The following is a 27,905-nucleotide window of genomic DNA, read 5'->3' on the forward strand; positions in this document are numbered from 1 at the left end:
GCTCCCCTCCTGGTTTCCGGTCAGTCCCCAGGGTGGGCTGTGTTGTGTCTGGCCAGCAGGCATTGTCAGGAGCCCAGGTCCAGCAGGAGGTCGGGGTCAGCGGTAGTCAGGAAGAGGCAGATGCGGCGGGAAAGGTCGGGCCCCACCCTGCGCGGCCGCACACCCTCGCCCACCTTCACGGGGAGGTCAGCCAGGAGGGCCAGGCGCTCCTGCTCTGTGCTGCAAGCCGCGTATGCCTAAGACAGGCACGGGGATGAGCAGGGCAGGCCTCAAGGACCTGGCCTGCATCATGGGAGCCGGGCATGGGGACTCACCTGCTGCAGGAGGCGAGGGGAGGGGAAGGCGGAGACGACAGCGTCCGCCATGGCCGGGCTGACCCGGTTGAATTGTCTGATTTGCCGCCGCCAGGCCCCCTGCAGCCCTGTACCATCTTTTGCTATGCGCTCGCCTGTGGCCCAGCGCCCCGCTGTGCAGAAGGAGAGGGCCTGGGACTCCTGGTGCTGCCTGCAAACGGGCAGGGTGCAGGGAGGTGTCTCTTCCAAGCACCCCGCCCCCAGCTCAACAAACCTCAGCCTCTCTGCTCTCAGAGAGGCCAGAGGGGCACCCCAGATGCTCCTGTCCCTGCTCCCAGCTGCAGCCACCAGCTGGGGTGGCGAGGGTGTCACGGACCTGTAGGGGCGCTGGGCGAGGGCCTTGGTGAAGGCACACACGTGCTGACTCAGCTCCTGCCAGGAGGCCACCAGCAGCACGTCCAGGTTTGCCCAGAGCTGCAGGAGCACCAGGGCCTGAGGAGAAGGCCAGCCCGTGGGTGTGGGTCAGAGGAGTGCTCCCCTGGGGGACATCGAGCTGAGACCAGCTCCACGTGCGGCCCTGGGACTAAACCTGGCCCTGCCGGGCCTCGGAGAGCAGCCCAAGCGCCAGAGCCAAGGCCAACCTCCTCACCCAACCTGACCGGTCTCACCTCCTCCACCTCAGGCCACCCGACGGCCAGCTCGGCACAGGCCACTGCTGGACTCTCCGGCTGCTGCTTCTTCTGGGTGCTGGGCTGGCGAGACCTAAGCAGAGGTGACTGTCCCTCCAGCTCCCCACACCCCGTTGGTCCCACCCTCCTTGAGTTCTCCTGCTTCCCCCAGAGCCCGGAGAAGGGGGCTAGCTGTGTCACAGCAGCCCCCAGAGCCACCCCCACCTCTCCCCTGAACTCCCCCAGCCCAGCCAGGCCTGCTAAAGGCGTTAGGGGAGCGGTACCACAGGTAGGCGTCCAGCCCGATGACGGCCAGGTGGGGGCAAGCGTGGCTCTCAGGAGAGACCCAGGGCACCGAGTAGGTTGGGCCACAGATCTGTAAGCAAAGAAGGGTCACTACACCTCTCATTCGGGGCTGCGGCAGGTGGGGCTCACAGGCTGCCGGGCCACTGCCAGTTTGCAGAAAGAAGAGAAGCGAGACGGAGAAGGACCCAGTGGTACTGGCTGGAGACGGGAGCCGACTCCCTCTGGCCAGCCAGCTCTCTTTAGAAACCAGCTTTGTGCCTCCCAAAGGTCAAGGGGGCCTACGAAAGCTGCCGGGCAGGTCCCAGGCTCCTAGAAGAGCTGGACTGAGCTCCCCATTCCTGGTCCAACTCTGCCCTCCAGCCTTGCATTTGCCTGCCATACAACAGGTGCTTGACAAATGCTGAGCTTTTGACACTGGGACCCGACAGAGGATCTAACCTAAGAACACTCTGGCGTGAACATCAGCTGAGGGGTCCCCATTTCTCCTCCAGCCAGGCGGAAGCTGGGCTGTCTGTCGGCTGTCACAGGTGAACTGCAGCCCTCAGCCCTAGTCCCTGGGCCCTCCCACTAGTTTATCGCCCCTGACTTCTGACTCAGCTCTCCAGAGGATCCTCCTCATCCTGGCTCTTGCCCTCTAGAAGCAGCTGCAGCTCCCGTCTGCTCCCAGGCCAAGAGCCCAGCTGGCTTTCATCTCACCCACAACATCTGATGGTTGCTGATCAAAGAGGACCCCCAGCCCACTGCATGCCCTCTCCAGCCCTCCCTCCTTGAGCAGGGACTCGCAAAGCAGTGCATGCAGGCCGGGGAACCCAGCCACTCACGATATGTGGGGATGTTCTACTGTCCCCACCCAAGCACCTGGGTCAGCTGGGCGATGCCCTGCAGAAACTCCTTGGGTTCCAGCAACAGCAGGAGGTCCTGCTCATCTGCAGCCCACACCTCAGGAGGGACCTGTGGGGACATCCAGGAGCACTGCTGCCCACCCTCGGCCTCGTGTGCTCCAGGGCCTCGGCCTGGGCACCCCAGCAGCTCTGAGTCTCCACCAGGACTGCTCTGCAGAAGTCCTGACTCCTGTCAAGGCCCAGACCAGCCCAGGTCTGCGGGGCCGGCAGGAGCACTGTCCAGCCTTGACGGGGATGGAATGTTCCTCAGCAGCAGCTGAGTTCAGGACCCCAGCCCTGGGATGCACCAGCAGAGCAACTTGGGCGTCACCCATTCAGTGTTCCCCATTCCCAGCTTACTGATCTGAAAAACACACACCATCACACCAGCCGCCTTTCAGGACCGCTGTGTGGTGGGAAACCACGGACCGAAAACACCCGATCCAAGCTGCGCTCTGTAAACGCTGGGCGGCCGCTGGGGGCAGCAACCCTGGATACTCACACCGCAGGGGCACGGGTCTGGCCTCACTCTGCACCACCTGAGGCTCCGGGCCGGGCACTGGGGCTCCACGTGGTACTCACAGCCCAGGGTGCCCAGGGCCTCCATCAGGATGTCGGCGCCGGCATCTTCCAGGATGGCTGGGACGGCCGAAGGGAGAGAAGCTGTCACTCCTTCCTCCCCGTACGGGAGAACACTCCTCCGGGGGGACGGCGGGCCCGCAGCCTGGGCGGCGCGTCACCAACACTGACTCCCGCGGCTCCCAGGGCGCAGAGCGGGCCAGCCGCGAGTCTGTCTCCCAGACGAGCTCCCAGCTGGGAAGCGGCGCCAATTCCCGGCCCAGAGGCGCCTCGACAGCAGTCCCTTCCTCGCCCGCAGTCGGGCCGGGACAAGCGCCCTGTGACCGAGGCCGGAGACCCCCGGCCCCCGCCGTCGGGCCCGAGCGCCCCCTCGCCGCCCGCACCTGGGTCTACGCGCACCGCCAGGCGCCGCACGGCCTGCTCGGGCCGCAGCAGCCGCAGCGCCTCGGCCGCCGCCCTGCGCTCCTCCGCCGGGGCCTGGGCCCTCGCGGCGGCCTCCGGGCCGGCTTCCGAGCTGTCGGGGCCCTCGGCGTCCGAGTCCGAGATCTCCCAGGTCGGCGGCCGCCGCGAGCCCCGGCCCCGGCGCGCGCCCCCGGCCCTCCCGGACCCAACCCTCGCCATGGCCGGCCCGGCCTCTCCTCCGCTTCCGGCCGCGCCGGACGCCTTTGCGGGCGACACCGGGCGCTTCCGGCGGCGGCTTCCGGCAGGGACGCAGAGGCACGACGGCCATGGCGCGGAAGAAGGTGCGGCCGCGGCTGATCGCCGAGCTGGCCCGGCGCGTGCGGGCCCTGCGCGAGCTGCGGGAGCGGCCGCGCGACTCGCAGCGCTACGCCCTGGACTACGAGACGCTGACGCGGCCGCCCTCGGGCCGCCGGCTGCCCGCGCGGGCCTGGGCCGATGCGCGCCGCGAGAGCCGCCTCCTGCAGCTGCTCGGCCGCCTCCCGCTCTTCGGCCTGGGCCGCCTGGTCACGCGCAAGTCCTGGCTGTGGCAGCACGACGAGCCGTGCTACTGGCGCCTCACGCGGGTGCGGCCCGACTACACGGCGCAGGTGCTGCTCCGTCTCCACCCCGGCCCCGCTCCTCCACCCGCGGGCCCCGCCGCCTCCCTGCGCGCCTCTGGGGCGGTGGTCTCCGCGCCCTGATATGGGGCGAGCGAGCTTTCTGAGCTGATCCCTCCCCACTTGCTTTGCAGAACTTGGACCACGGGAAGGCCTGGGGCATCCTGACCTTCAAGGGTAAGGCGGGGCAGACTGGGTGGGGGCTTCTGGCTACAGACCGTCCCGCGAGTGTGCGGCGAGCCCCGTCCTCTTTCCCCAGGAAAGACGGAGAGCGAGGCCCGGGAGATCGAACAGGTCATGTACCACGACTGGCGGCTCGTGCCCAAACACGAGGAGGCGGCTTTCATGGCGTTCACGCCGGTGCCGGAGGACACTCTGCGCTCTGTGCCCTACCCGCCGCTCCTCCGGGCCATGATTCTAGCTGAGCGACAGAAAAACGGGCACAGCAGCACCGAGGAGCCCATGCTGAACCTGGAGAGGGCACGCATTGGTCCCTGGGACTACCCTGCGAAAAAGGAGGTGAAGAGAAAGGCCAAGGGCACCCCAGTCTAAAATGCTGGAACCTGCAGGCTGCCTGAAGGGTGTGAGCGCGGGCACCGTTTTGATGAAAGAAAATGTCTTTGGGGCCGTCTCCGTGGCTTAGCGGTTGGGTGGCACGCTCTGCTGCTGGCGGCCCGGGTTCAGATCCCGGGCGCGCACCTACGCGCCGCTTCTCCGGCCATGCTGAGGCGGCGTCCCACATACAGCAACTAGAAGGATGTGCAGCTATGCCATGCAACTATCTACTGGGGTTTTGGGGGAAAAAAAAAAATAAAATGTTTTTGGATGACGCCTGAATCAGCCCTCTGGGAGCTTGGATCCGACCTACCAGTGGCTTGTTCTGAGGCTCTGCATTTTGCTGGAAAGCGGGGGGGGGGGGGGGGGGGGGGGGGGGGGGGGGACGCAGACCCTGCACCTGGTGTCTTTCCTCTGTCCCTGCTGCCCCAACACTCAGATCTGACTGAGGCGCCCTGCCGGAGGCCGCTGGTGGAGCAAAGCTGGAAGCAGCCGGCCTAGCAGGTGTGGAGCCCCAGCGCTGGCACCTGTCACTTCCAGGCGGGCTCCCCTTTCCCATTACGTGTTGCCTCTGCCGTGATCCAGGCAGAAGCTGTGAACGCGAATAAAGGCAAATGAAGTAGCCCTGGGTCGTGGTTTGTTTGAGTTTGGGGCTCGGGGACCATAGCAGATCTGGGAGGGGGTGCTGACACTGGTGCAACTGGCTGGCTAGTGCGAGGAGGGCCGAGCAGGCGCCCTGCGGATGGGAAGGCCTGAGCGGACCCCACGGCCACAGGGGTCCTGGGGTGGGCGTAAACGACGGGCACTGGCTCGCAGAGGCAGCGGCAGCGCCTGGTGGCACGGGACCGAGGGGTCGGGCCGCGGCCCCTTTAAGGACAGACCCCGCCCCTTCCCGGAGCCCCCGCCCCGCCGGGCCGTCGCCCGCGCCGCCGCCGCCATCATGATCTGCCTGGTGCTGACCGTCTTCGCCCACCTTTTCCCGGCGGGTAACCGGCGCGGGCGCGGGCCGGGGGCGGGCCGGCGGGGTGCGGCCCGGCCTGACGCGCCCGACCCGCGGTCCCCGCAGCCTGCGGCGGCGTGCACGAGCGCACTTTCCTGGCCGTGAAGCCCGACGGCGTGCAGCGGCGGCTCGTGGGCGAGGTCGTGCAGCGCTTCGAGAGGAAGGGCTTCAAGCTGGTGGCGCTGAAGCTGGTGCAGGTGAGGCGGGGCGGGGCGGGGGAGCGGCGGGGCGGGGCGAGGGCGCGGCGGGGCGGGGCGGCGGCGGGCCCCGGCGCACCCGGCGCGTCCCCTCCCTCCCCAGGCCTCCGAGGAGCTGCTGCGCGAGCACTACGCCGAGCTGCGCGAGCGCCCCTTCTATGGCCGCCTGGTCAAGTACATGAGCTCGGGGCCGGTGGTGGCCATGGTGAGTGCCGGCGGGCGGGCGGGCAGCCCCCGCCCCAGCCTCCGCGCTCACCCCGCCCCGCCCGCAGGTGTGGCAGGGGCTGGACGTCGTGCGCGCCTCGCGGGCGCTCATCGGGGCCACGGACCCGGCCGACGCCGCGCCCGGCACCATCCGCGGGGACTTCTGCATCGAGATCGGCAAGTAAGGCCAGCCCCGGGCACGTTTCTAGCCCGGTCTCGACTCCCGCAGCTGGGCTGCACGGACCGTGGCCGCTCTCCCTGCCCCGCCCGCGCTCACGCGCACCTCCCCCGCGCAGGAACGTGATTCACGGCAGTGACTCGGTGGAGAGCGCCCGCCGCGAGATCGCGCTCTGGTTCCGCTCCGAGGAGCTCTTGTGCTGGGAGGACAGCGCCGGGCACTGGCTGTACGAGTAGCTGCGCCGCCGAGGCCGACCTTCGAGGACGTATGCGCGCCCTCGGAAACAGGCTGTGAATGGTTTAGCATCCTCAAGGCCCTGGAAGTGGTGCACACATCTGGGCTCCACTTCTGGGGGCTCAAAACACCCTTCTTGCGGCAGGGATCACAGCACCCTCAGGACCCCAGGAGGGCGGGCCGGGTGCACGCCCGCCAAGCCCTGGCATGCCTTGGGCCTTCCTCCGGGGTGAGCTACTTAGGAGCCCGAGCTCCACTGTTACTGGCACTCCTGGAAATGCAAGATGCTGACCAGCTTGCTCCAGCGTTTTTTTCATAATAAACTCAAGAAAACCCTTGTGTTCACGTTGGTTTGGACCCAGAGACACACAGGTACGATATTAAGACATGTATTACATACAGAGCAGATACGTGGGTTCGCTTGCAGGGCCAAAGCCTGAGGAGAATCGTCACCCAGCCCCTTCCCCCACTGCACCCACCTCACTAACCCCCGAGTCACTTCACGGCCCTGTGGGAACAGACAAGGGACCTGATGACATCACAGTGGAGAGTGGTAGGGCGGTGGGAAGCCTGCAGCTGCACTGGCTGCCGTGGTGTCCAGCTGGGCTCATGAGATGGCTGCCCAAGATCTGTGCTTCTCTGGCGGGAGGAGGTGGGTGGGCAGCAGGGCCTGGGGCTGCCCTCATCAGTGCCTCTGGGAGCAGGAGCAAGGCCTGGGCCGGGCAGGTGGAGGCAGCGGCGGTCCAGGGCGGCGCCCCTCAGAGCAGGGCATGCACGCCTAGAGCCAGCTGGAGGCGGCTCCTGTCCTTAGCCCTTTGGGCTTCTGCTCTACAGCCCGTGCCAGCCGCCCTCAAGGGAGCCAGCCACACCTCTAGCCCTAGGCACTTAGTAGTGTGTCTTGGGAGCTGGGCTTCTTGGAGACCCCGCGGGAGGCAGGCCCTGGAACACACCTTCCGTGTCACCCTGAGGCTTAGCCTGCGTCCTAGGACTGACCCCAGGAGAGGCCAGTGGCCTCCCCTTCTTCCTGAGGCCTGGGCCTGCCCTGACAGCCTGAGAAATTCCACCCTAGGGGCTTCCGGGAGGGGCAGGACTCCAGGGCCTGCTCCTATAAGGTGGGTCTTTTGCCCAGGGACAGTGGCCGTGGGGGGTGGGGGGTGGGGGGATGACGGGACAGACGGGTCAGTGAGGGCCGGTGAGATCTGCCACAAGAAGGATCAGGGGGCTCGAGCAGGGTGAGGGCATCTGCCTGTCCTCTCAAGCAGCTGCCCCCGAGAGCCTGGTTACGTGCTTTCATGCCAGTTTCTGGGGCAGCAAGGATCGGGGTGGGGGGACCCAGGGAAGGCTAGCAGCTGGCTGGCTCCCTTAAGGTCGGACCCTTACCCCGAGGGCAGCAGGCAAGTGGGCTCAGGGTGGGAAGACTTGGTAGGGTGAAGTCTCTGCTTCCCACCCTGGGGTCCTGGGAGTGAGTGACAGGGGTGGGGACCACGGGGGGGAGCTGGGAGCCACCTGCAGGGCTTCCCCCAGCCCAACGCACCCCAGGATTCTGCCTCGCTCTGGCCCTGAAGTGCCCTGGGGACTTGAGGACTTTGGGCTGGGTGCCAGCCAGGAGCTGCTGGGGAAAGGGTGTCCGAGAGGTGCCCCTCCCTGGTGAGAAGGCCACCTGATTGCCGCTGCCTTCCCAGCCAGACCCGCTGCTGCTCCCTGGCAGCTCGCGGAGAGGCCTGGGCTAAGGTGAAAGCTGCAGCTTGAGAGGTGAGAAAAGGGGCGGACAGGCGCCTGGCTGCCTGGGGGCGGGCAGTGGGCAGGCGGGCGGGGTCGTATGTACAGGCTGGCCGCGGGCGGGGCGGGCGGGCGGGGTGGGCACAGCCTCACTCGGGGCTGTAGGACACCTGCCACACGATGATGTGGCTGCGCTCAGCCTTGGACAGCATGGGCTTCACCTGGCTCACGTCCCCTGCGCTCTCCTCTGTCTCGTCGTCCTCCCCGTCGCCTGGAGAGACAGTGCAGTGACCGTGATGGGGCGGCCCTGCCTGGGAACCCCTGGGGTCCGCGGGCGGCGCCCCTCACCGATACGGAAGTCGATGTAGCCCTCCCCGCCGCTCAGCACCAGCACGTTCTTCAGCTTCTGGCCCTCGGCGTCTGAGCAGGGGGCAGCCGGCCCGGGGCTCTCTGACGGGCTGTCGAGCACGCTGCCGTTGAGCGTGGCCAACACGTTCCCTGTCATTGGGGCACAGGAACTCAGCAGGGCAGCCAGAGCCCCCCACGAAGGCTCCTGAAGGGAGCCACAGCTGCTACCCTGCAGGCAGTGGGGCCGAGGCCTCACCTGGCACTGAGACAAAGAACTTGACTGCGTCACGGTGCCCGTGGAAGCAGAGTTGGGCCTGGGCCATGGAGCAGTAGGGAATGAAGCTGCTGGCTGATTTGTCACTGCTGTCGTCGCCATACACATGGATGACGCCCCCTGGGCGGGCCCCCTCCCCGGACGTGGGGGATGTCTTGTTAGCTGGAGAGAGAGAGAGGCCGAGAGGGGCTGAAGCCATGACTGGGAGAACCGCATTTCCAGCAGGTGAGGCAGAGGGCAGGAGAGTACCCCCTGGTCCTGCCCCTGGCCTGCAGAGGAGCAAGGCAGCCTCAGCCCCCAGGGCATGGCGGTGGGGGGGTGCTTCCTTCTGAGAGCAGGAGGCAGGTGCTCTGGACTCACCTCGGAGCCCCAGAAGCTGGCCTCGGTGCAGGACCACGGCTGAGGGAGGCGAGCAGCAGAGCATGGAAGAGAGAGGGCAGAAGCCGTCACAGGAGGGGAGAGCTGAGGACGGCTGCGCCAGGGCAGCCTGGTATCCTCCTGAGTGTGGCCTGGCAGAGCACAGGCCCGCCCACCCTGGGACCCTGACACTCGCCCTTTAGTGGCAGCCATCACCATCTCTGCAGACATCTAGGGCTCACTCACTCTCGGTCAGCGGGATGGAGATGACGACCCCGTTGCCGGTGCCCACCCACAGGCGATTGCCCGCGATGAGCAGGGCCGTGATGCGCACGAAGGAGAAGCCAAGCTTGCCTGTGCCTGGGGGGGAAGGGGATGCGGGGTCAGCGTGGCGGAGTGGGGCCCACCCCGCCCACCCCGCCTGCTGGCGCAGCCCTCACCCAGCATCTTGCTGACATAGGGCTCGATGTCGACGTCCTGCAGGTGCTGGTGGGTGTGGGCGTGGTAGAGCCGCAGCGTGGAGTCCAAGCGGATGGACACCCACACCCCGTCGCCAATCCACGCCAGCTGCCGCACCTGGCTCTCCCGCCTCGGGTGGGCGTCAAATGACTTCTGCAGGGTAACGGTAGCCCGTCAACAGGGGTGGGACAGTGGGGGATGCCTGACCCTGCCACAGCCAAGGCTTCACCCTGACATCTACACAGCTCACTGCAGCTCTCCTCTAGTGCCAGCTTTGCTCCTGGGTCAGGTTCCTGGGAGGAGCCCCAGCCACGGGCCCGTACCCTTGCCTGCCAGGTGGCCAGAGGTGGCGTGTGGGGCCCACACAGGTGTCGGTCTGGTCTGTTTCAGGATGAGGCAGCAGGTGGGCTCCACACAGACTGGCTTACAGCCCAGCTGCCCCCTGCTGGCCCGTGACCCTCGACAATGAATCACTTCCCTGAGTGCGTTTCCTTTGACCCACAAAGCCCCTGATGTCTATTGGAAGCCCCTTCCTTCCCGGAGCCCCGCCGCCAGCACTCGCCTCGATCTGCATGGTCTTGGGCTGGATGACGTGCACCTTGTTCTTGTAGCCGCACCACACGCGGTCGTACACGACGGCCATGCAGCGGATGGAGTGGTGGGGGTGGCCCAGGTCCATCAGGTGATAGTTGCTCAGGTCCCACTGGCCATCTGCAGAGAGCCCACCACACCCGCTCAGGCCTGACCGGGCCCACCTCTGCTCGCGTTGGGGGCGGCCCATGCCCTCCGATGCTGCCCACCCACCTGGTGCCACCAGGCCTCACCTTCGCCTCTATGGAAGATGGCCAGAGTCCCGTCTGCCAGAGCCACCAGCACTCGGCCTTTCACGTGCCTGGAGAGGGAAGGTGGTGAGCCAGGCGGAGGCTGAGCTGCCCTAGACACCCCTCTGCCCACACATGCCCGGCCCTGGCTGGGGACCACGTACACCAGGCTCAGCACCGAGTCCTTCAGCTTGATGGAGTGCAGACATTTCTTCCAGTTGGCCACAGCAGAGTGCACGTAGAGCCTGCACGAGGAGGCCGGCAGTGGGCAGGGGGCTCGCCTGGCGGACCTCCCCCAGCCCCACCCCTAGGGCCCCATGTACCAGCCGTTCTGGGTTCCCAGCCACATGGTGGGTGCGGCACTGCTGCTGGCTCCCGCGGGGGCTCCACTGGGCTCCGGCTCTGGCTGTACCCCACTTGCATCGGCCTCCGGCCCGTTCTCACTGCAGGAAGGATGGCGGCTTTAGGGCGGCCCGTGGAAGCCTGTCCCCACCCAACTCTGCCCGTCTCCCCTCCTCTCCGTCTCTGCCCCATCCTGAGAGAGCCCACCTGCCAGGCTGGGCACTAGGGGGTGGCGCGGGGGCCGGGTCCATGAAGACGTGCTCTGTGAGGGGCCCGGGCCGCACTGCAGCTGCGTCTGCCTCACTGGGCCCAGAGTCTGGCACCTCAGTGGCCTCTGTGGCCTCCTCCGTGGACTGAGATGGGTTGACCTTGCCATTGGCGACAGCAGCCACCTCCCCTGTGGAAGGGACGGCTGAGCTTGGCTGAGCAGGGGAGGCACGAGGAGGCAGAGAGAAGGTGGCTGCCCAGACTCAGGCCCAAGACTCACCCTGGCCCTTGTCCAGCACTGGGGTGTCCCCTCGGGAGGAGCAGTTGCTGCGTGGCACATTGCAGCGGGTGGCACAGCCCACCAGGGTGATGCCAGCCAGCACGCCGTCCGCACTGGAGTCCTCAGGGTTCATGTCACTGTCCAGGAAGATCTCTCCCGGAGGATAGTCGCTGTCGCTGGCCGCTGCAGGGGGAGTCACGGCTCTGTCACCCCATGCTGAGGAGCCCCCACTGTAGACCTCCCCCAGAGCTCAAGCCTAGGTGGAGGTGTGGGGGGAGGAGGCAGGGGCGACTTGCTGATGCCACCCCATCTCCTTCTAACCAGGTGAACGTCACACTGGGGTCTTCTCCTGTGTCGTTAACAAGACTAAGCAGGACAAGATGGCCAGTGAGCTGGACACGCCCCACAGGCTCCCGTGTGTCCACAGCATGTCACCAGAAGGCAGGTGCTGCCCTGCAGGCCTCCTTACGTCCTAGCCATCGTCCGAGAGCACAGGCCACTCCTGGGCGGCTCGTGGCGTGGGGCCAGCACTCACCAGGGATGCTGGAGATGCACAGGACGTGGGCGTTGCAGACGGTAAACTGGTCCACGACAGTGCCCGGCTGGTTGGCATCGATGATCACCACTTTGCTGGTGGTCAGGGTGCTGGTGAGGATCCACACCCGGCTGGAGGTGGCGTCCGTCTCAGGGAGCTCCTTGGCCTGCTTCAGAGCACAGGACACCGAGGCTGGTGCCCAAGCACAGGCCACTCCAGCAGCAACACCGGGTCTGGGGCCTCCCTGGGTCTCTCAGAATCTAGCTCAGCCCACAGCCTCAGGGGACACAACTGTCCTCCTGGCAGTCAGAATGGCAAGAACTCAGAACTGCACTTTGTATCTGGATGGCTGGCACACGCGGTCTCGTTTCCACAGAGGAAAACCAGGAGCTGCAAGCAGTTATGTCACTGTCCCCCAAATCAAGCGGGGACATAAAACAAAGCCTTGGACTGGCTGTGTGAAGCATTTTCTGCCACCCTGCTGTGCTCAGCCCCTAGCCCTGCTCCTCTGCAGTTGCTGAAATGTGCTCCTTGCGAAGAGAGAGAAGCACCTGAGGGGCCCGGCCCCTCCGGCTCTCCTGCCTGCTGAGCCCCAGCCCCTCGGAGGCAGCGGGAGGGGCGGAACCAGGCAGCAGCTCAGCCCCGGGCCTGCCCTGGGGAAGTCAAGGGAGCCCCACATGAGCCCAGTCTCTCGGCACTGTCCCCAGCTGTCCTGTGTCTGTCACCCCACCCAGACTCTGGCACAGGGCAGGCCCCAGCTCCGTCTGCCACTCTGACCTTCTTCTTCTCGGGAGACGTGTGGTTGCTCTTGGTCTCTCCTTCCACTTCTCGGTCGCAGGTCAGAGGGTCACGGCCTGGCGCAGCCTTGACTCCCTCCCCAGAGTCGTCATCACTGGGTTTCCAGCCACTCAAGTTGACGCCCGCGGCACACCACAGCTGAGAGGACAGGGCCATGAGCCCACTCCTCTCCGCTGGCCCACCAAGGGCCTCCCTGCGCTCCCCAGACCTGCCTGGACTCAGCTTCTGGGTGAGGTGCTCTCCTCACCTTGCCACCTTTCTGTAGCCCTGACTCCTCCCCTGGGCTCACCTTCATGGTGGGGTCCTTCTCCACCAGAGGGCGGCAGTACACGGGCACAGGCACGTTCTTCATCCGTGTGTCCTCCTGGCCCCCGTTGGGACTCAGCTGCAACCACAAGGCAGAGCGGCTGTGGGCACGAGGCCTAGGGGGGCTCCAGTGCGTGGGGTGGTTCAGCTACCTACTCCTTTGAATCAGGCTGGGGCTGCGGGCGTGGGCATGGGAGCCGGGCTCTGCAGGTGGGGCGTGGCAGCGCTGCGGGGCTCCCCAAGCAGCTCCCGATCTGCAGCGCCAGGCCAGGCCGGCCCCGCCCCGCCCCGCCCCCCCATGCCCTGCCCCCCCCCCCCCCCCCCCGCCCGCCGGGCCGCGGCGGCAGCACCTGCTTGTACTTGGCCGGCAGGCTCCAGCCGCAGGCCTGCAGCCGCCCGTCGTCGTTGCGCACGTGCTCGCGCACCTGGCGGTACTGCTCGCGCTTCTGCTCCCGCCGGGCGGAGGACGTGCAGTCGCTGGGCGGGAGGAACAACAGGTGACTTCTGTCTGCAGTGACCCGCAGTCCCGCCCCGCAGGGAGCACGCCTGATGCCCCGGAGCTCCCCCTCCTGGACCCAGGCGTGGCTCCTGCCGTCTGATGGAGGATGGCTCCCAGTATTAGGTGTGGAGGCCACATCCGGCACCCGCCCTGTCCAGGTGCCTGTTCTGCTGCTGCCAGAGAGCCAGCTGGCAGGGACCCTCAGGGCAGCCTCCCCTCCCCTGGGGCCCTTCCAGGGAAACTTCCATGGGCTTCTGACACAAGGCACACAAGACCTCGTTTCTACCCTGGAGCCAAATTCCTGGTTTCAAAACTAAGGAAAACAAAATTCTAAAGAGAAACTTATTCCCCAGGAAGAAATTCAACCCCGCGGGAAAACCTCCTGTCAACTCCGAGAGTCCCTGTGCAGCAGAGGAGTGCGGGACCAGCCTGGGGTGCGCCTGAAACGGCTGCCCAGTGAGATCCTCAAGGGCAGGGGCCGGGATCACTGAGAGCTGGGGCCAAGAAAACAGACTGCAGGGGAGTGCAGCCTCTGCAGAGGGACATCCAATGTTCCCACTAGGGGGTGGAGGGCCACACAGTGTGGGCATGGAGAGATCATGACCTCTGATGCCTCGGGCAGCAACCCTCCCACCATGGACCCCATCCCCCAGCACAGGCCCCAAAGCAGTGACGAGAAAGGTCCTGCTGCAGAGCCTGGAGGGGAGCAGCCCTGGGACACATGTCCCCCTGTGCAGGCCAGGGAGGCCGTGGGACACTCACTCCTCGGGGAAGAACTCCAGGGGCCGGCTGCCGGCAGAGATCTGGCACATGGCATGGCTGCGGCGCTGGCTGAAGCCGGCCGTGGTGGGCGACTTGTAATGGATGTTCACTGAGGGGTAGGACCGCTTGGCAGGAGGGGGGCTGGAGGAGGAGCTGAAGAGGCGGCTGAAGCTACCAGTGGAGGCACAAGAGGTTAGGGACGGCCGAGGGGAGCCCTCCCTGTGTCCCCAAGTGGCTACTGCCCACACCCCTCAGGTGCCCCAACTCACAACTGCCAGATGGTGGACTTCTTCTTCTCCTGGACAGACGGGTGCTCTCGGGATGCTCTATAGGGGACGGGCAAGGGAAGGACCCCGCTCGCCCACTACCCAGCCTGACTTGGCCAGCTGGTCTGACCATGCCCACGACAGCCTGGCCCCGCCTACTGCCCAGTCTGACCACGCCCCACCCAGGCTGGGCCCCTTCTCACCTCCCTTGCCTGGGACTCTCCCTGGGGACAGAGCTTCAGAGAAGAGGGCCTCCTGGGAGGGTCACTCAGAACTTCCCAGAGGGGCCCCCTACACAGGCCCCAGTGTGCCCCAGCCCCGCTCCAGCCCAGTGGGCATCTCCCCTTGCCAGGCCAGTGCTGCACCAGAGGCCCAGCTCTCCTGGGCCCCCGCAGGCTCCCAGCACGGTTCCAATCCTCCCAGAAGGGAGGGAAGTGGGGTCGAGGCCAGCTTCAATTTCATCGCCAAGACCTTTTATAACGACCACAGCTCACAAATGGAGCTGGGAGCGCATCTTTGGGATCCTGTGGGCAGCCTCGGGGACATACCTGATCATTTCGGTCCACCGCACGGCCTCCTGCAGCTCCATCAACCGCTCCTTGTACTGGTTGCGCTCCATGAGCACGCGAGCCATCTCTACCCGCGTGAAGCGGCGGCGCTGCGCCATGGGGATCTTGTCCTGCAGGGAGAGGCACTGCTGTTCAGCTAGTGTGGGGCTGGCCAGCAGGTCACGCGGCGCCCTTGGAGGCCAGGTCACACCTCACTTCCTCTGGGGCCGGCCTCCAGGTATGGGTGAATGAGGTGTGGAATTCCCACAGATTCTCAGGCACACTCAGTGGGGAGGATGTGGGCAGGGGACAGGAGATGTCGGAGGGCCCTGCCCCTGCAGGGCCACCTTCTCTCCAGAAGGTCACGTGATACACTTGAGGGGTGCAACATGGTTACTTCTCCTACAAGCCCCTGGACACCTTGGCAATCCCAAATGCCTGCAGTCAACGTTAACAGCGAGACTGGTCCAAGGTAGAACGGCAGAAGAGAGGTTCTAGGGAAGGTCCAGGGAGCAGGACCTGGGGTCGCTACGTCCGAGCTAGACGCTGAAGGTTTTGGTGAATCTGCTTGGGGTCGGCCGCTTGCAAGTTCTGTGGCAGGACCAAGTCTACTCTGAGCAGCTCTGCCCCGGGCTGCCACAGGCCAGCGCAGGAGGCCCAGCAGGGAGCTGCCAGGCAGGGGAGGGCGTGCCAAGGTGGGCCCCACCCCCGGCACAGTTCACAGGTGCACATGAGCCCCAGGCCCCAGAGGAGGATGCCAAGCGCCACATGGGAGGGGCCCTGGGGAGCTCCACAATTCACCTGCAGCTGGGTTTCCCTCTAGGTGTGGGGTGGAGTGATGTGGAGGTGAAGGCTGCACAGGATGGGCAAAAGGAACAGCTACTGTTTCCCAAGCGCCTGCTATGTGACCCAATATGCGCGTCACACGACCACCAAAATAACGGAGCTAATGAGGGGTGACGTCAGTGTCCACAGGTCACCTCAGGTGGCAGACCTGTGCCTGCCCTCTCCTTGGGGAAGGCGGCCTAGTTGCTGGGCCCAGGCCTGTCTTCTGGAGAGGAGGGGGAAGGGGTCAGCGGTGGGAAGGGCAAAGGCCATACAAAGCCTCCCCCACAGCCGCTCCTAGGAACAAGCAGTTAGGAACCCCCAGGGAGCTGAGGGAAGAGGGCTTTCCTCAGAACATTCCATGCACCTCAGGGGGCTGTGGGGGCAGATGAAGGGTCTGAGGGCCTCACAGTGTCTCAGGTACTCAGGCTGTTCTGTCTGGGGGATGTCTGGGGGACGGCAGTGACGGACAGTTTCCCAGCCTTGCTCTGCAAGTTGGAGTGTGTGGGGCAGAGGCTGGGCCACACAGGCAGGGAGACCCTGCTTGTAACTGTGAAAACACGTCCACTAGGACCTGGGCTGAGAAGCAGCCTCCTGCTGAGAGGGGGCTGGTTCTGACTTCACAAAGTCAAGGTAGGGGTGATATGGGTGTGACCCTCACACAGGTGGGGTGAGGAGGGCCCAGAGACCCACAACGAGTGCGTTCCCAGGGAGCCCGCCCCGTGCTGCCCACCCCCCATGCCCCGCATGTTAATAGTGGAATATACCAATTCTGTACAGAGATAGCTGCTTACATCCTCCACCTCTTCTTTGGGTTCACGGCGGGCAACGATGGCCTCTGACTTCACTCTGCAGGATGAGGAAAGAAGAGGGGCAGGAGTGAGGGCCCCTCTGGGCGCCGGCCCACAGGCTGTGTCCCGCCTCTTGGCTGGGCTCAGGGCTCTCCCCTCAGGTTCTAGGCTCTGAGCATTCCTGCCAGGGCCTTGGGAGGGTGGCCCCACACCCCTACTCGCATGTGCCCTGAAGCCCAGACATCTGTCCTGGCTGCTCCATCCAACAACAGGACCTGATGCGAAGGTAGAACAAGCTGCTCCAGGCAAACCCAGAGGCAGGTCTGGCTCCCACTCCCACAAAGCCGCACAAGTGCCCCCTGCCTCGGGCCCTCCACTCATACCTCCCCTTCCTGTCTGGAGCCACAGGGACCACTCGGAGAGAGATCAGGCGGGAAAAGAAAGGCTATGGGGAACTGCAAAGTGCTGGGCCGGAGAACCCAGGGGTCCCAACGTGGCTGCACATCAGGACCTTGGCCCATCAGGGGCTGGGGAGCAGAGGGGAGCCAGAGGTCCTCGATCCTCCCCTCTCTTCTCCTGAATGAACATAATGGTGTGAGAGCAGCAGGAAGGACACCCAAGACAGGACCGTCATGACTCGTTTTCGATTCCGAGGATGGCAGAGACGAGAGGGGTAGGGTGAGCAGACAACACAGTAGCTGGGTCTCGGTAGTCAAATATGAGATGGAACTGAGAGAGGAGAGGGAGGCTGAGCAGTGAGCACCCAGTGTGAGCCACCGTGGGAAGGAATGACCTCGGTGGGGCAGCTAGCCTGAGAACAGATGCCAGGGAAACGTGAAGAGGAGAGGCCTTCCCGGGGCCTGACCCTGCCCTCCGCACCGGACCGGCGGCCCCGCCCCTCGGAAGCCCCGCCCTCCGCACCGGCGGCCCCGCCCCTCTGGGAGCCCCGCCCCCAGTCTCCGCTCACCTCCTCAACTCCTCCTCCAGGTCCTTGACGCGGCTCTCCAGCCTGAGTTTGGCCTGCCTGGCAGCTTCCAAGTCCCCCTTCAGCACCTCCTGCTCCCCAGACAGCTGGTCCACCTTGGCGATGAGGTCGTTCTTCACCACGTTCAGCGCGTTTCTTTGAAAAGGTAGAAAGACGTGACTCTGCGTGAGCTGATGTGTACATCATGTGATGGGGTCTCAAAGGGGTCTGCCTGCACTGGTTTATCCTTCCAGATGTGGTGAAAGGCGGGGACCACCCTATCCTCTCCCCAGGAGGGGCGAGCGGGGCTGTGTGGGTCCAGGCCCTCCCGGGGGGCCACCCTTGGGCCTGGGCTGACACGGCTAAACAGGGAGGCCCTGGCCCTGGTGGAGGGCTATTCCAGCAACCGTGACGCTGGAGAAGAGCGTTCTTACTTGGTTTCTAGAAGCTGAGAGTTCTCCAGCAGCAGATTCCCCACTTCCTTGCCCATTCCTAAAACAAAAGGTATGGAGGTATTACCTGTGCTCGGTGAAGCCAGACAGTGATGCTACCACACCTGCCTCAGATAACAAACATCCCTGGGGGGTGGGCCCACACCTCGGAGGACTGATGCCAGGGATAAGGACCAGAGGCCCAATCTGCAGGACAGGCTGGAAAGAGATGCCGCGTAGACCCTGGGGAGAGGCCTCTGCTGGTCTTCAGGTGGGCTCTCTACTCAGCAATGCAGTCAGGGTGGACTTGCTGTGTGTGAGCCCCAAGGGGGTCCCAGAGTGGCCTCTGGAGGGCACTGGGCAGGTCTCCACTGCCTTGATGGACACAGCAGCCCTGGGCTTATATTCTGGACCTCAGGGCTGGGTTCTCACAGCTCTCTATCGACATGAAGCCCGGATGGTACCAGCCTGAGCTGACCCTGGCGGCCTCTAGGAAGCCACCTCAATCTCTGCCTCCACTCGCAGCTTCACCCCTCTTCCCCCAGCCTTGTGGTTTCCAGGTCCACCATAAAGCAGACCCCTCTCAGAGCTGCCCCCAGGAGAATGGAGGCTGGAGCTGCGGTGATAGGGACAGAGAAGACAGCACAGGATGCAGAGAGCCCCTGGCCAAGGAGATGGAATGGCCCCACAGCCGGCATGGCCCTCCACCAGGGCTAGAAGCAGGACTGCTGGGACCTGGCCCGAGGTGGTGGGGTCAGCAGGAGGCAGAGGAAGGAGTGGAAGTGAGGAGGGCAGCGTTCCCTGGGGCCGGCTCCTCTGCAACCAGGCCCCAAAGAGGACCCCACCGACTCAGCTCTCTGCAGGCATGTCACAAAACCCCCAAAAGTATTGAATCTAATCCTTTAGGACAGCCCCGAAAACCCAAGGTCTGCTCCTCCTATTCACTTCCCTCCACGGTTTAACCATCATGAGACAAGATACACGTGCACATAGTATGTGCAGCTTAGGGTTCTGCCTGCTGTCTCCGTTCTCACCATCTGCCCGCACACGGGGCCTGCCTCCCTCTCAGACTGGATGCAGCAGGCACCGGGCTCAGCCCAGACAGGCTCAGGGGGCGCACCCAGGGGCTGGGCCTGCCCCGAGCTTATGGGGGCTCAGAGACGCTGGGGCTGCCCCTCTGCAGCCCATCAAAGGTCTCCTCTGAGGGAGGCAGCTGGGGAGTCGGGTGCCAGCTCACCACGCCTACTGGAGGCCCCTACCCCCACCCTGAAAGCTAGGAACTCAGAGAGCCTGGGGCCCCTGTTGACCCCACCATGCAGAACAAAGCAAACAGCTCATGAAGCCTAAGAAGGTGTCAGGTAGACAGAGGGAGCCAGAAACGGGAACAGAGACTGAAACAGGGCCTCGGCCTTACCAAAAAAATCATCGCGCACTATGGAGCCGTCCCAGTCCCACGGGAGACGGGCACCAGGGCGGGAGCAAGGAGCAGGAGAGAGGGGGGAGAGAAAAGAAGCGCATTAAGCCCTGTGAACAGCAGGCGGGGGACACTTTAGGGCTACAGTCTCACTGGGTTAGGGGTGGGCGCAGGAGCAGGCGGGAGACGGGACAAGCCAGCTACTCCTTCTGGAAAGTTTATCCTTGGAATTGCACAGAAGAGCGCCAGGCCACGAGCACCTGGGAGGTGAGGTGGGGGGTCAGGGCGAGGCAGCTGACACCTGCCCAATCCTCGGTTGGGAGTGGTGGGCGTCAAGGATGGAAGAAGTCTCTGCAAATGAGGGAAGCTGAGCCCAGGGACTCGTATGCCTCAGCACATTGGGGAGGCCGCCCTCATATGGGTGGGGGCCTCAGAGCCTCCTGCTGCAAAGCAAGAAAGCAAGAGCTGGGTCCATCTGCCACGTGGGGAGAGGACGCCTGAGCTGTGCTTGGTGGCAGCCTCACAGGACCCCTGACTTCTGGGGTGTACTTGACAGGGGGAGATCCCACAGAAGTGGGCCTGCAGTCCTTGTCCAGTTAACTGTCCTATGCTTCTAACGGCTCCGTAGAACCTTAAGAAATGGCCCTGGAGGATCCTCAGCCTTCGAGAAGACAGAGTCAAGGGCACAGCAGTTCTCCCTCCAGTGTCAAGGTCGCCGTCAGGGGCTAGTGGAGCAAACCACATAAGATTCTGAGCAGCAGGAGGCTGGTGAGCGAAAGCACGTGTGCCTTAGTGCCGGGATGGAGCTGGGAGGGGACGGCTGCACAGCCAGCGGGGACTGACAGCAGCAGGGAGTGTCCCAAGGTGCCACCCCACTTGGCCTGGAGTCTGCCATGGGGTAGCAGGGGCCACAGACAGACAGACAGGAGATACACACCTGAGAACTCCCCTGGGGCCGTGTCCAGTGAAGCACAGAGAGACAGAGGAAAGGAAGTGACAAAGGTCAATTGATGACTGGAACCAACAAAATAAAGAAATCCTCATTAAAGAAAAAGCAACAATGATCAGCCATTTCCACGTTGAAAAGCATGAAGAATACAGCAGACGTCCTCAGGCCTGTGGATGAAAAATCCCCCTGGGGGCAGACACCCTGAAGAAAAAGGGAGGCCAGAGCAGAATGGCCCTTAGTCCCCCCAGGGCCCAGAGTGCCATGTTCCACAGCCACGTGGGCACTTTGCATTCTTGCTCGGTTCTGCCAGGAATCTAAAGCCTGCTCACCCTTTGTTCCCATCACCCACCCATCAGGAGGCCCAGCCCTCCCCTCTGCAGACCTGATGGTTAAGGCCTGGAAAGATGAGTGTGCGTGTGTGTGGTTATTTGTGGGGTGCTAGGGGCGTCCAGCCTCAAAGGTGCCCCCAGAGTGAGCGATCTCTGACTGAGGCGCAGACATGGACCTGACCTCGCAGGGTCCCCTGGCCAGCCCAGGTCTTATGGGAAGGGCATGACCTCAGGGAAAGGGCGGCTGGAAGACGAGAAGGGAGCAAGGGCCCTACTGTGCAGGGGAGGAAAACACTGAGTCAGAACGCAGAGGCGGGGGCAGGGCCTGTGGGGCTGGCAAGTGCTGTCCTCTCGTGGGTCCAAACCACTCTCTGCCGCACAGCTGAAGATTCGACGAGGCAGTACTGTTCTACTTGGTCATTTCATGCAGAAACAGTCACTTGACTTAAACAACAAAATACACAAATTTGTTGTAGGAATTCAAATATTAAAAAGTGCACCATTCCATGTGTATGAATGCATTTTTTATGTGAACTTACTGCATTTTTAAAAAATTTCAGGTGTATATCATTATATTTCAGCTTCTTTATAGACTGCATCATGCCTTTTTTCATCTTAAAAAAAGTTTCTTGGTTGTAAGTGACGCTGTGTATAATATCATGGCCCAAAATAAAACCTTCTGAAAGTTCAAAAACAACAAAAAAAAGTGCACCAACTCAAAAGTGGACATGCCCTCTCTCCTCTCTACTTCCCAGGACAGCCACTGTTCACATTTGATGTTATTCTTCTCAGAACTCTTTCTAGATAAACATCAGTTTTTAAGAAACAAAATCATGACCACACAACCCATCCTCTAGGGCAACTTGCTTTGTTCTACCTAACACTGTATCATGGGGCTCCTTCCACATCAAAGATCCACGATCATCCTGAATGCTTTGTCCTATTTCTGTATAGGAATGTCCTATCATTTACTACGGCATTCATTCCTTTAATAGATATTTAGGGCATTTATGGTTTTGCGTGACCACCCAGCATACTACAATGCACAACCTCATGTGTGCGCAGTGTGGCCCTGTTTAAGAACTTGTGGGGCCAGCCTGGTGGCGTAGTGGTTAGGTTTGCGTGCTCTGCTTTGGCAGCCCAGGGTTCGTGGGTTCGGATCCCAGGTGCGGACCTATGCACTGCTTATCAAGCCATGCTGTGGCAGCATCCCATATAGGAAATAGAGGAGGATGGGCACGGATGTTAGCTCAGGGCTGATCTTCCTCAGCAAAAAGAGGAGGATTGGCAACAGATGTTAGCTCAGGGCCAATCTTCCTCAAAAAAAAAAAAAAAGAAAGAAAAAAAGAACTTGTGGCCCTGCTTGCTGTAAGTGTCCAGCTGCTGCCCCACACCGTCAGTGGTGCTCCACTGGCTGCGCAAGTCACCTCCCACTGGTGGAGTGCAATGTGCCCGCTTCATTTTCGTCAATCTTTTTAGGACAGAGTTATCTCTATTTTCTCTTAATTTTTATTTCTGTATTATTCCTAAAGATGAACATCTTTTTGTATGTTTGTTGCTATCTTCTGTGAATTTCTTATTTTGTTCTCTGTCCATTTTCTTTATTCTTTTTTTTTCCTCCCCAAAGCCCCAGTACATAGTTGTGTATCACAGTTGTAGAGTTGTAGCTCTTCTGTGTGGGATGCCGCCTCAGCATGGCTTGATGAGTGGTGAGTAGGTCCATGTCCAGGATCCAAACTGGCGAACCCTGGGCCGCTGAAGCGGAATGTGCGAACTTAACCACGTACACCACTGGGCCAGTCCCATGTCCATTTTCTATTGTACTTGACTTCTTTTAATTTTAATGATGGATATCATATATATATACAGTCACGTGCTGCATAACGATGTTTCAGTCAATGACAGACCACATATACAATGGTGGTCCCTAAGATTAACACCATATAGCCTAGATATGTAGTAGGCTATCCCATCTAGATTTCTGTAAGTACACTCTATGATGTTCGCACAAGGATGAAATCACCTAATGATGCATTTCTCAAACATATCCCCGTCATTAAGCAATGCATGACTGTATTCTTAATTTTCATGTAGTCACACCTCTCAACATTTTCCTCTATGGCTATGGCCATGCAGAGAGGCCCAGATTATGAACATACTCTCCAATATTCTCTTCCAGTTCTAGTATCCTTGATCCACCTAGAAATTACTTTTGTGTATGGTGTGAGGTTGGGCTCAAGCTTCATTTTTTTCCCAATTGGCTAGTCAACTAATCTTGTCCATATATTGAATAATCCACCTATTTTCCAATGATTGAAATGCTGCATTTGTCATATATGAATCCCCACACGGCTCCAGGTCTGTCCTCAGCTCTTCACACTGTGAACTCAGAGTCACTGGTTTACTGCTGTCCCAGAGCTGCCTGCTTCTATCATTGTAGCTTTACGAAATACTTTGATACTTGGAATGGCAATCCTGCAACCTTGTTCCTTCTCAAAAATTTCTGGGCTATTCTCACACATTTACTCTTCTGGATGAACTTCAGAATCCATTCATAAAGTTCCAGAAAAAAACCAAGTCTGTGGGTCTTTTTACATGCACTGAATGAATTTACGTATGAACAATGGGCTGATCTGTGATGTCACCTGACAGACAGCCTGACAGAGCTCAGTCTTCAGATCCAGGAAGGTGTTGTATTTCTCTATTTACTCAGGCTTTTATCTTCTTCAGTTTTCTAATTCTCTTTACATAGGTTTGTCTATTTATCAAGGTTATTTCTAGACATTTTCTAGGTCTGGTTAGCATGTGATGGGACCTGCTGCTTGACTCCGGCACAGCAGAGAAGAATGAAAGTCGGACCAGCCTGTGCAGAACTTCAGGTTCTAACTAAGCGATGCAGAGCAAGTTGCTGAGCTTCTCTGAGCTTCAGTCTCCTCATTTGTGAAAGGGAGACATAATCTCCTTAGTGCAGGCTCGTTGTGAAATTCCCTGGGGGAGTACCTGGCACCTGCTAAGCAGTCAACAAGTATTAATTCCCTTACTCCTCAATTGTGTCAATGCTTTTTTTTTTTTTTTTTTTTGTGAGGAGATCAGCCCTGTGCTAACATCCGCCAATCCTCCTCTTTTTTTGCTGAGGAAAACGGCCCTGGGCTAACATCTGTGCCCATCTTCCTCCATTTTTTATATGGGACGCCGCTACAGCATGGCTTGCCAAGCAGTGCGTCGGTGCGCGCCCGGGATCCGAACCAGCGAACCCCGGGCCGCCACAGCAGAGCGCGCGCACCTAACCGCTTGCGCCACTGGGCCGGCCCCTTTTTTTTTTTTTTTTTTTTAAAGATTTCTTTCTTTGTTTTCCCCCCAAAGCCCCAGTAGATAGTTGTAAGTCATAGCTGCACATCCTTCTAGTTGCTATATGTGGGACGCGGCCTCAGCATGGCCAGAGAAGCGGTGCGTCGGTGCGCGCCCGGGATAAGAAATCAGGCCGCCAGCAGCGGAGCGCATGCACTCAACCGCTAAGCCACGGGGCCGGCCCCTCAATTGTGTCAATTCTAAGACACATATTTTTCCCACCTTAGCTCTTCTGAAATTGTACATGGGTCGTACAATCAATGGCATATTTAGTTTGATTTGCAGCAATTTTTTTTCTTTCTTGGTGATTTCTAAAATAATGCTGTATCTTACAATGGGTGGTGGTGTGTGTGACGAAATATAATAATCAATGCCTATCCAGGTCCTTCTCCTTCCTTCTCTGCTAAGGGAATTCACAGTCTAATGCCGAGAGACACATGGAACAGCCAATGGAGGCACTTAGACCTTGGGGGTGCCGGCATCAACGTGCCGACCACCTTAAGACACGTTCATCTCATAGCTTAGAAAGAGCATCAACGTGTTTCTGAAATTACAGGATCATCCCACTGCGAAAACTGTCATAAAGCCAGGACTGACAGAGCCACCCCCTGCCCCAGTCTCTTTCCCACTGAGCAGCCACACAAGGAGCTTAGGGTCACGTGCTCACTCCTCCAACAGACGTCTTCAGAAACACGGTGATGGGGGACCAGGAGTCCTGTCACTGACACTTGCTCTAGCTGAGCCAGACTCCGGGGACGGGCCCTGGGACCCAGCGCATTCTCCCACCCTGTCAGACAGACAGCAGACTCCTCTGCTCCATCTGCAGGTGGCAGGAGCACTTGACCCCTCCTCAACTCCTCAGGGCTGCCGACCTTCACATGCCCATTGTGCTTCAGGCTCTGGAAAGGCACCAAAATGTCCCTCACTCCCAAGAGCGACGGCTCGATCCAACCAGAACTAAGTGGTGCCCAACATGGCCACCATCCTGCCAAGCATTGCAGCAGAGTACCGAGTGCACAGTGACTCACACTCTGTCACCACAGGAGAAAAGGGACGATTTCCAGTTCCTCAGAACAAAGACCCATCAGATGCCCTGGTTAGGCCTTCTCATGAAAAGATCACGTCAGGCACCCCCTGTTCTAGTGAACTGACCCCAGGAGATTCATCAGACGTCGTTTCCCTTCCAGGATCCCCGCAACATCTGACTGAGAGTTAGCAACCCCATCTCTAATTACTGATTCAGTCAATGTGGGCTCCAGGTAAAACTCACTAATGTGCACTCTCTAGTTCTCTGCTTTTTCCTCTCATCACTATTTATGGAGACTCTGTTATGACACTGACATTCAGAGCGATGTCACCTGAATAAGGAGTCAACAAAGACCACAGGAGGCCATGTGCTAGTCTGACAGCCCCGAGGGCGTTGAGGCAGGAAGGAGGGGATGGTCACATGGAGAGAGCAGGCCTACCACCAGTGCTGCACCAGCGGGAGCTGCAGCAGGAGGACAGCTCCATGCCTGGGACCACAAGGTACGGCAGGAGACCCCGGCCAACAGGACGGACTGACGGATGCCACCCAGAGTCACCTGGTAGCAAGGAGGCCACTCAGCTCTGGTCATCCTGTAGAACCATGTGAGGAACCCGAGTGCAGCCAGGAGCATCAGTCACAACAGCCAGAAGCGGAGATGGCCAGATGTCCATGCGTGGCTGAATGCAGACATGAAGTGTGGTCTGTCCAGACAATGGAGCACGCTTCAGCCATAGAAAGGAATGAAATTCTGACACATACTGCCACACGGATGCAACTCGAAGGCATTATGCTCAATGAGAGAGGCCAGACGGAAAAGGCCCACTGATACGAAATGTCCACAAGAGGCAAATGTACAGACAGGAGGGAGAACAGTGGGTGCCAGGGGCTGGGGGAGGGGACGGAGAGTGACTGCTAACAGGTACAGGTTTCCTTTTGGGGGTGAAATGTTCTAAAATTATGTGGTAATGATTGCACAGCTCTGAATAGGCTCAACGCCATTGAATTGTACACTTAAGTGGGTGAACTGTATGCTGTGAAATTCCATCTCAGTAAAGCTGTTAAGAAAAAGCAGAGCGGGCATCAAAGTCAGGGCTGCCACTCTGGGTTGGACCTGGGTTCGAGTCCTACCTCTCCTGCTTCATCTCACCCTCCCTGACCTGTTTCTTCATCTATAACATGGGGACACTAGCAGTATGATGGATTAACGTGACATAAAATGTTGGCATTACTCCTCATGATGAGCATGCTGAGTGTTAGAATCTTGTCACATGACAAGACTGCAGAAAGGTACAAAGTGCAGTGGGTTCCCGCCCTGCCCCCCCTCTGCTATTGTCTCCTACTCCTTGCTGGTGGACGGTCCCTGAATGCACCTCAGACTTCCTCCAGCGCTCCTGGCCAGGAGCAGGAATGCTAAGCAGGGCCCACAGACCCCGACATGGAAATGCAAAATGTTGAAAGCCCGTGTGTTTTTCTAGGGAGAAGACTTTTACATTTCTATCAAATTCTCAAAAGCTCAAGAGCGCATTGCGACCTGCTGTGTAAATTCTCCAGCACACAGGAGGCCCTCTCACCCACCACGTGCTCTCCTAGGACACGCTGTCCAGTGCCCTCCCCTGCCAGGCCCTGCACAGCTTCCGAGGTCGGCCCTGGCAGAAAGGCGCTCCTTCGGGGCTCATACAATGGGCACAACTGCCCATTACAGCCTCAAGCCCAGCGCCTTCAAACTCTATTGATGTGTGCTTCCCAGGGCCACACCCAGCCCAGCGGCTTCCACTGTCTGAAAGGACAGCGGCCCGGCCCCTGCTGGCCCCTGCTGGTGTGATAGCAAACCCAGAGGAAGCACCATCAGGAGAGTAACGTGCAGCCGGTCCTCAAGAGTCCACACCTTTACCTTGGGCTCCCCACATCTAGACATCTGTCCCAAAGAAACCACCAGAGATGTGGGCAAAGACTTCCACCCACAGGTATCTATGACAGCAGGATTCAAACCCCAGGAATTGGAACTAAGAGAGACCTGACTGAGCACTCTCCAGCCACACGAAGGAAATGAAGTTAAAACGTGTAGAGGAATGTTGGTGATTCAGGGAAATGTGAACGTCACCATAGAGAAAAGGACAGACGTGACCTGACCCCTCGTCCCCTGTACACATGTTGTGTGCTGTGGTGCCTGCAGGGTGTCACCAGGACAGGAAAAGACTCATCACGGCATGGGGGGCTCCTTTGGTCTTTACTCTTCTTGGCAATTTCTGATATTATCTGAATATTATATAAGCATGTATCATTTTTCCAAAAATAAGAAAATGCCTCAAAATAGAATAGGTATAGTATTATCTAAACTATGTAAAGAAGAGCAGAAGGATGTCAAAATACTAAAACTGATTGCCCTTAGATTTTTTCTGAGTTATTAATAGTTTCTGTATATTTTTAAACATAGTTTTTACAACACTTATGAGAAAACTTCCATTAAACATACATACAGCTGAGAGTGGGCAACCTCATCTTGTTCCTGATCTTAGAGAAAAAGCTTTCAGTCTTTCACACTGAGTATCAATGTGCTTTATAATACTGAGCCGTAGACTTAAAAGTGGGTAAGATGGTAAATTTTAAGTTATATGTATTTTACCACAATTTAAACAACTGGCTGAAAACACTTCCATTTCAGGCACAAGGTGGTGCCGGTGCTGAAAGCCCAGATAATTATGCCCCCTGGAGGTGCCCCCGCCTCAGGTCAGACAATCAACCTATGAAGAGAGTCAAGAGGCAGGCCCCCAAGCAAAGGACTTGAGAATACGCCAGGCTGACGATGCCAGATGGCCCCCTTCCTCTGCGGCCCACCGGGCAGCGCTGTCCCCACAGAAGGGCTGAGCAGGAAGCCCAGACGCGCTCGGGAAACGCCCTCAAGGCCCTGAAGGCAGAAGGTCATCAGTGCCAATCAGGGGAGAGTGACAGCAGCAGAAAGACTGGCAATAAAATCTCCTGGGTGTGAGGCAGCTCGGCTTCCTCAGGCAGCAGGTGACAAAATCCGTCAGAAGGCAGCCCTCAAAGACTCAGGAAGGAGAATCGCTGCCACCCCCGCCTCACTGCGTACAGCTGAGGCAGTGCCCTCCCAAGCCACGAGAAACGAGAAGTACCTTCCCTGGGAGCCACCCCAGA

The 27,905-nt window shown here is 60.3% G+C and overlaps 4 protein-coding genes across 11 annotated transcripts in view; 2 read left to right on the forward strand and 2 right to left on the reverse strand.

Annotated features, from left to right (window-relative positions):
- Window positions 1-19: 19 nt before the first annotated feature.
- On the reverse strand, window positions 20-3,681 carry EME2 (essential meiotic structure-specific endonuclease subunit 2). 2 transcript variants are annotated; one of them, XM_058570363.1, is made up of 8 exons: window positions 3,111-3,681; window positions 2,651-2,787; window positions 2,126-2,218; window positions 1,246-1,337; window positions 962-1,055; window positions 670-785; window positions 315-504; window positions 20-236 (listed from the first exon to the last, which is right to left on the reverse strand). In XM_058570363.1, exons 1-8 carry the CDS (start codon window positions 3,346-3,348, stop codon window positions 66-68), a joined length of 1,131 nt encoding a protein of 376 aa, XP_058426346.1. In that variant the 5' UTR covers window positions 3,349-3,681; the 3' UTR covers window positions 20-65. The 2 variants fall into 2 exon arrangements, 1 of the variants encoding a protein (XP_058426346.1); XR_009224146.1 differs by lacking the exons at window positions 20-236; window positions 315-504; window positions 1,246-1,337; window positions 2,126-2,218; window positions 3,111-3,681 and having other exon boundaries at window positions 703-1,055; window positions 2,651-2,712.
- Window positions 3,441-4,695, forward strand: MRPS34 (mitochondrial ribosomal protein S34). Its single transcript, XM_058570362.1, has 3 exons — window positions 3,441-3,776; window positions 3,920-3,962; window positions 4,045-4,695. The coding sequence occupies exons 1-3, from the start codon at window positions 3,456-3,458 to the stop codon at window positions 4,335-4,337; spliced, it is 657 nt and encodes a 218-aa protein (XP_058426345.1). The 5' UTR covers window positions 3,441-3,455; the 3' UTR covers window positions 4,338-4,695.
- Window positions 4,696-5,252: 557 nt separating this feature from the next.
- On the forward strand, window positions 5,253-6,490 carry NME3 (NME/NM23 nucleoside diphosphate kinase 3). Its single transcript, XM_058570377.1, has 5 exons — window positions 5,253-5,326; window positions 5,407-5,537; window positions 5,641-5,742; window positions 5,810-5,922; window positions 6,038-6,490. Exons 1-5 carry the CDS (start codon window positions 5,281-5,283, stop codon window positions 6,153-6,155), a joined length of 510 nt encoding a protein of 169 aa, XP_058426360.1. The 5' UTR covers window positions 5,253-5,280; the 3' UTR covers window positions 6,156-6,490.
- A 30-nt stretch (window positions 6,491-6,520) lies between these two features.
- MAPK8IP3 (mitogen-activated protein kinase 8 interacting protein 3) overlaps window positions 6,521-27,905 on the reverse strand; it is a 53,818-nt gene continuing 32,433 nt past the window's right edge. For 2 of the 7 annotated variants that reach the window (XM_058570371.1, XM_058570370.1), the window contains exons 9-32: window positions 20,037-20,048; window positions 19,100-19,117; window positions 17,689-17,746; window positions 17,258-17,410; window positions 16,267-16,348; window positions 14,675-14,805; window positions 14,130-14,186; window positions 13,861-14,031; window positions 12,950-13,076; window positions 12,583-12,678; window positions 12,273-12,431; window positions 11,496-11,661; window positions 10,961-11,143; window positions 10,681-10,870; window positions 10,455-10,574; window positions 10,296-10,376; window positions 10,135-10,202; window positions 9,873-10,021; window positions 9,292-9,463; window positions 9,098-9,211; window positions 8,855-8,893; window positions 8,477-8,656; window positions 8,221-8,370; window positions 6,521-8,143 (exon numbers count right to left, since the gene is read on the reverse strand). In XM_058570371.1, the coding sequence (XP_058426354.1) occupies window positions 8,022-8,143; window positions 8,221-8,370; window positions 8,477-8,656; window positions 8,855-8,893; window positions 9,098-9,211; window positions 9,292-9,463; window positions 9,873-10,021; window positions 10,135-10,202; window positions 10,296-10,376; window positions 10,455-10,574; window positions 10,681-10,870; window positions 10,961-11,143; window positions 11,496-11,661; window positions 12,273-12,431; window positions 12,583-12,678; window positions 12,950-13,076; window positions 13,861-14,031; window positions 14,130-14,186; window positions 14,675-14,805; window positions 16,267-16,348; window positions 17,258-17,410; window positions 17,689-17,746; window positions 19,100-19,117; window positions 20,037-20,048 (2,798 nt within the window). In that variant the 3' untranslated portion in view covers window positions 6,521-8,021. Of the gene's footprint in view, window positions 8,144-8,220; window positions 8,371-8,476; window positions 8,657-8,854; window positions 8,894-9,097; window positions 9,212-9,291; window positions 9,464-9,872; window positions 10,022-10,134; window positions 10,203-10,295; window positions 10,377-10,454; window positions 10,575-10,680; window positions 10,871-10,960; window positions 11,144-11,495; window positions 11,665-12,272; window positions 12,432-12,582; window positions 12,679-12,949; window positions 13,077-13,860; window positions 14,032-14,129; window positions 14,187-14,674; window positions 14,806-16,266; window positions 16,349-17,257; window positions 17,411-17,688; window positions 17,747-19,099; window positions 19,118-20,036; window positions 20,049-27,905 lie in introns of all 7 variants that reach the window. The other 5 variants (XM_058570365.1, XM_058570364.1, XM_058570367.1 and 2 more) reach the window with 3 other exon arrangements.

This window comes from Diceros bicornis, chromosome 26 (assembly GCF_020826845.1).
Source record: "Diceros bicornis minor isolate mBicDic1 chromosome 26, mDicBic1.mat.cur, whole genome shotgun sequence".
In the NCBI taxonomy this organism is placed as follows: Eukaryota; Metazoa; Chordata; class Mammalia; order Perissodactyla; family Rhinocerotidae; genus Diceros; species Diceros bicornis.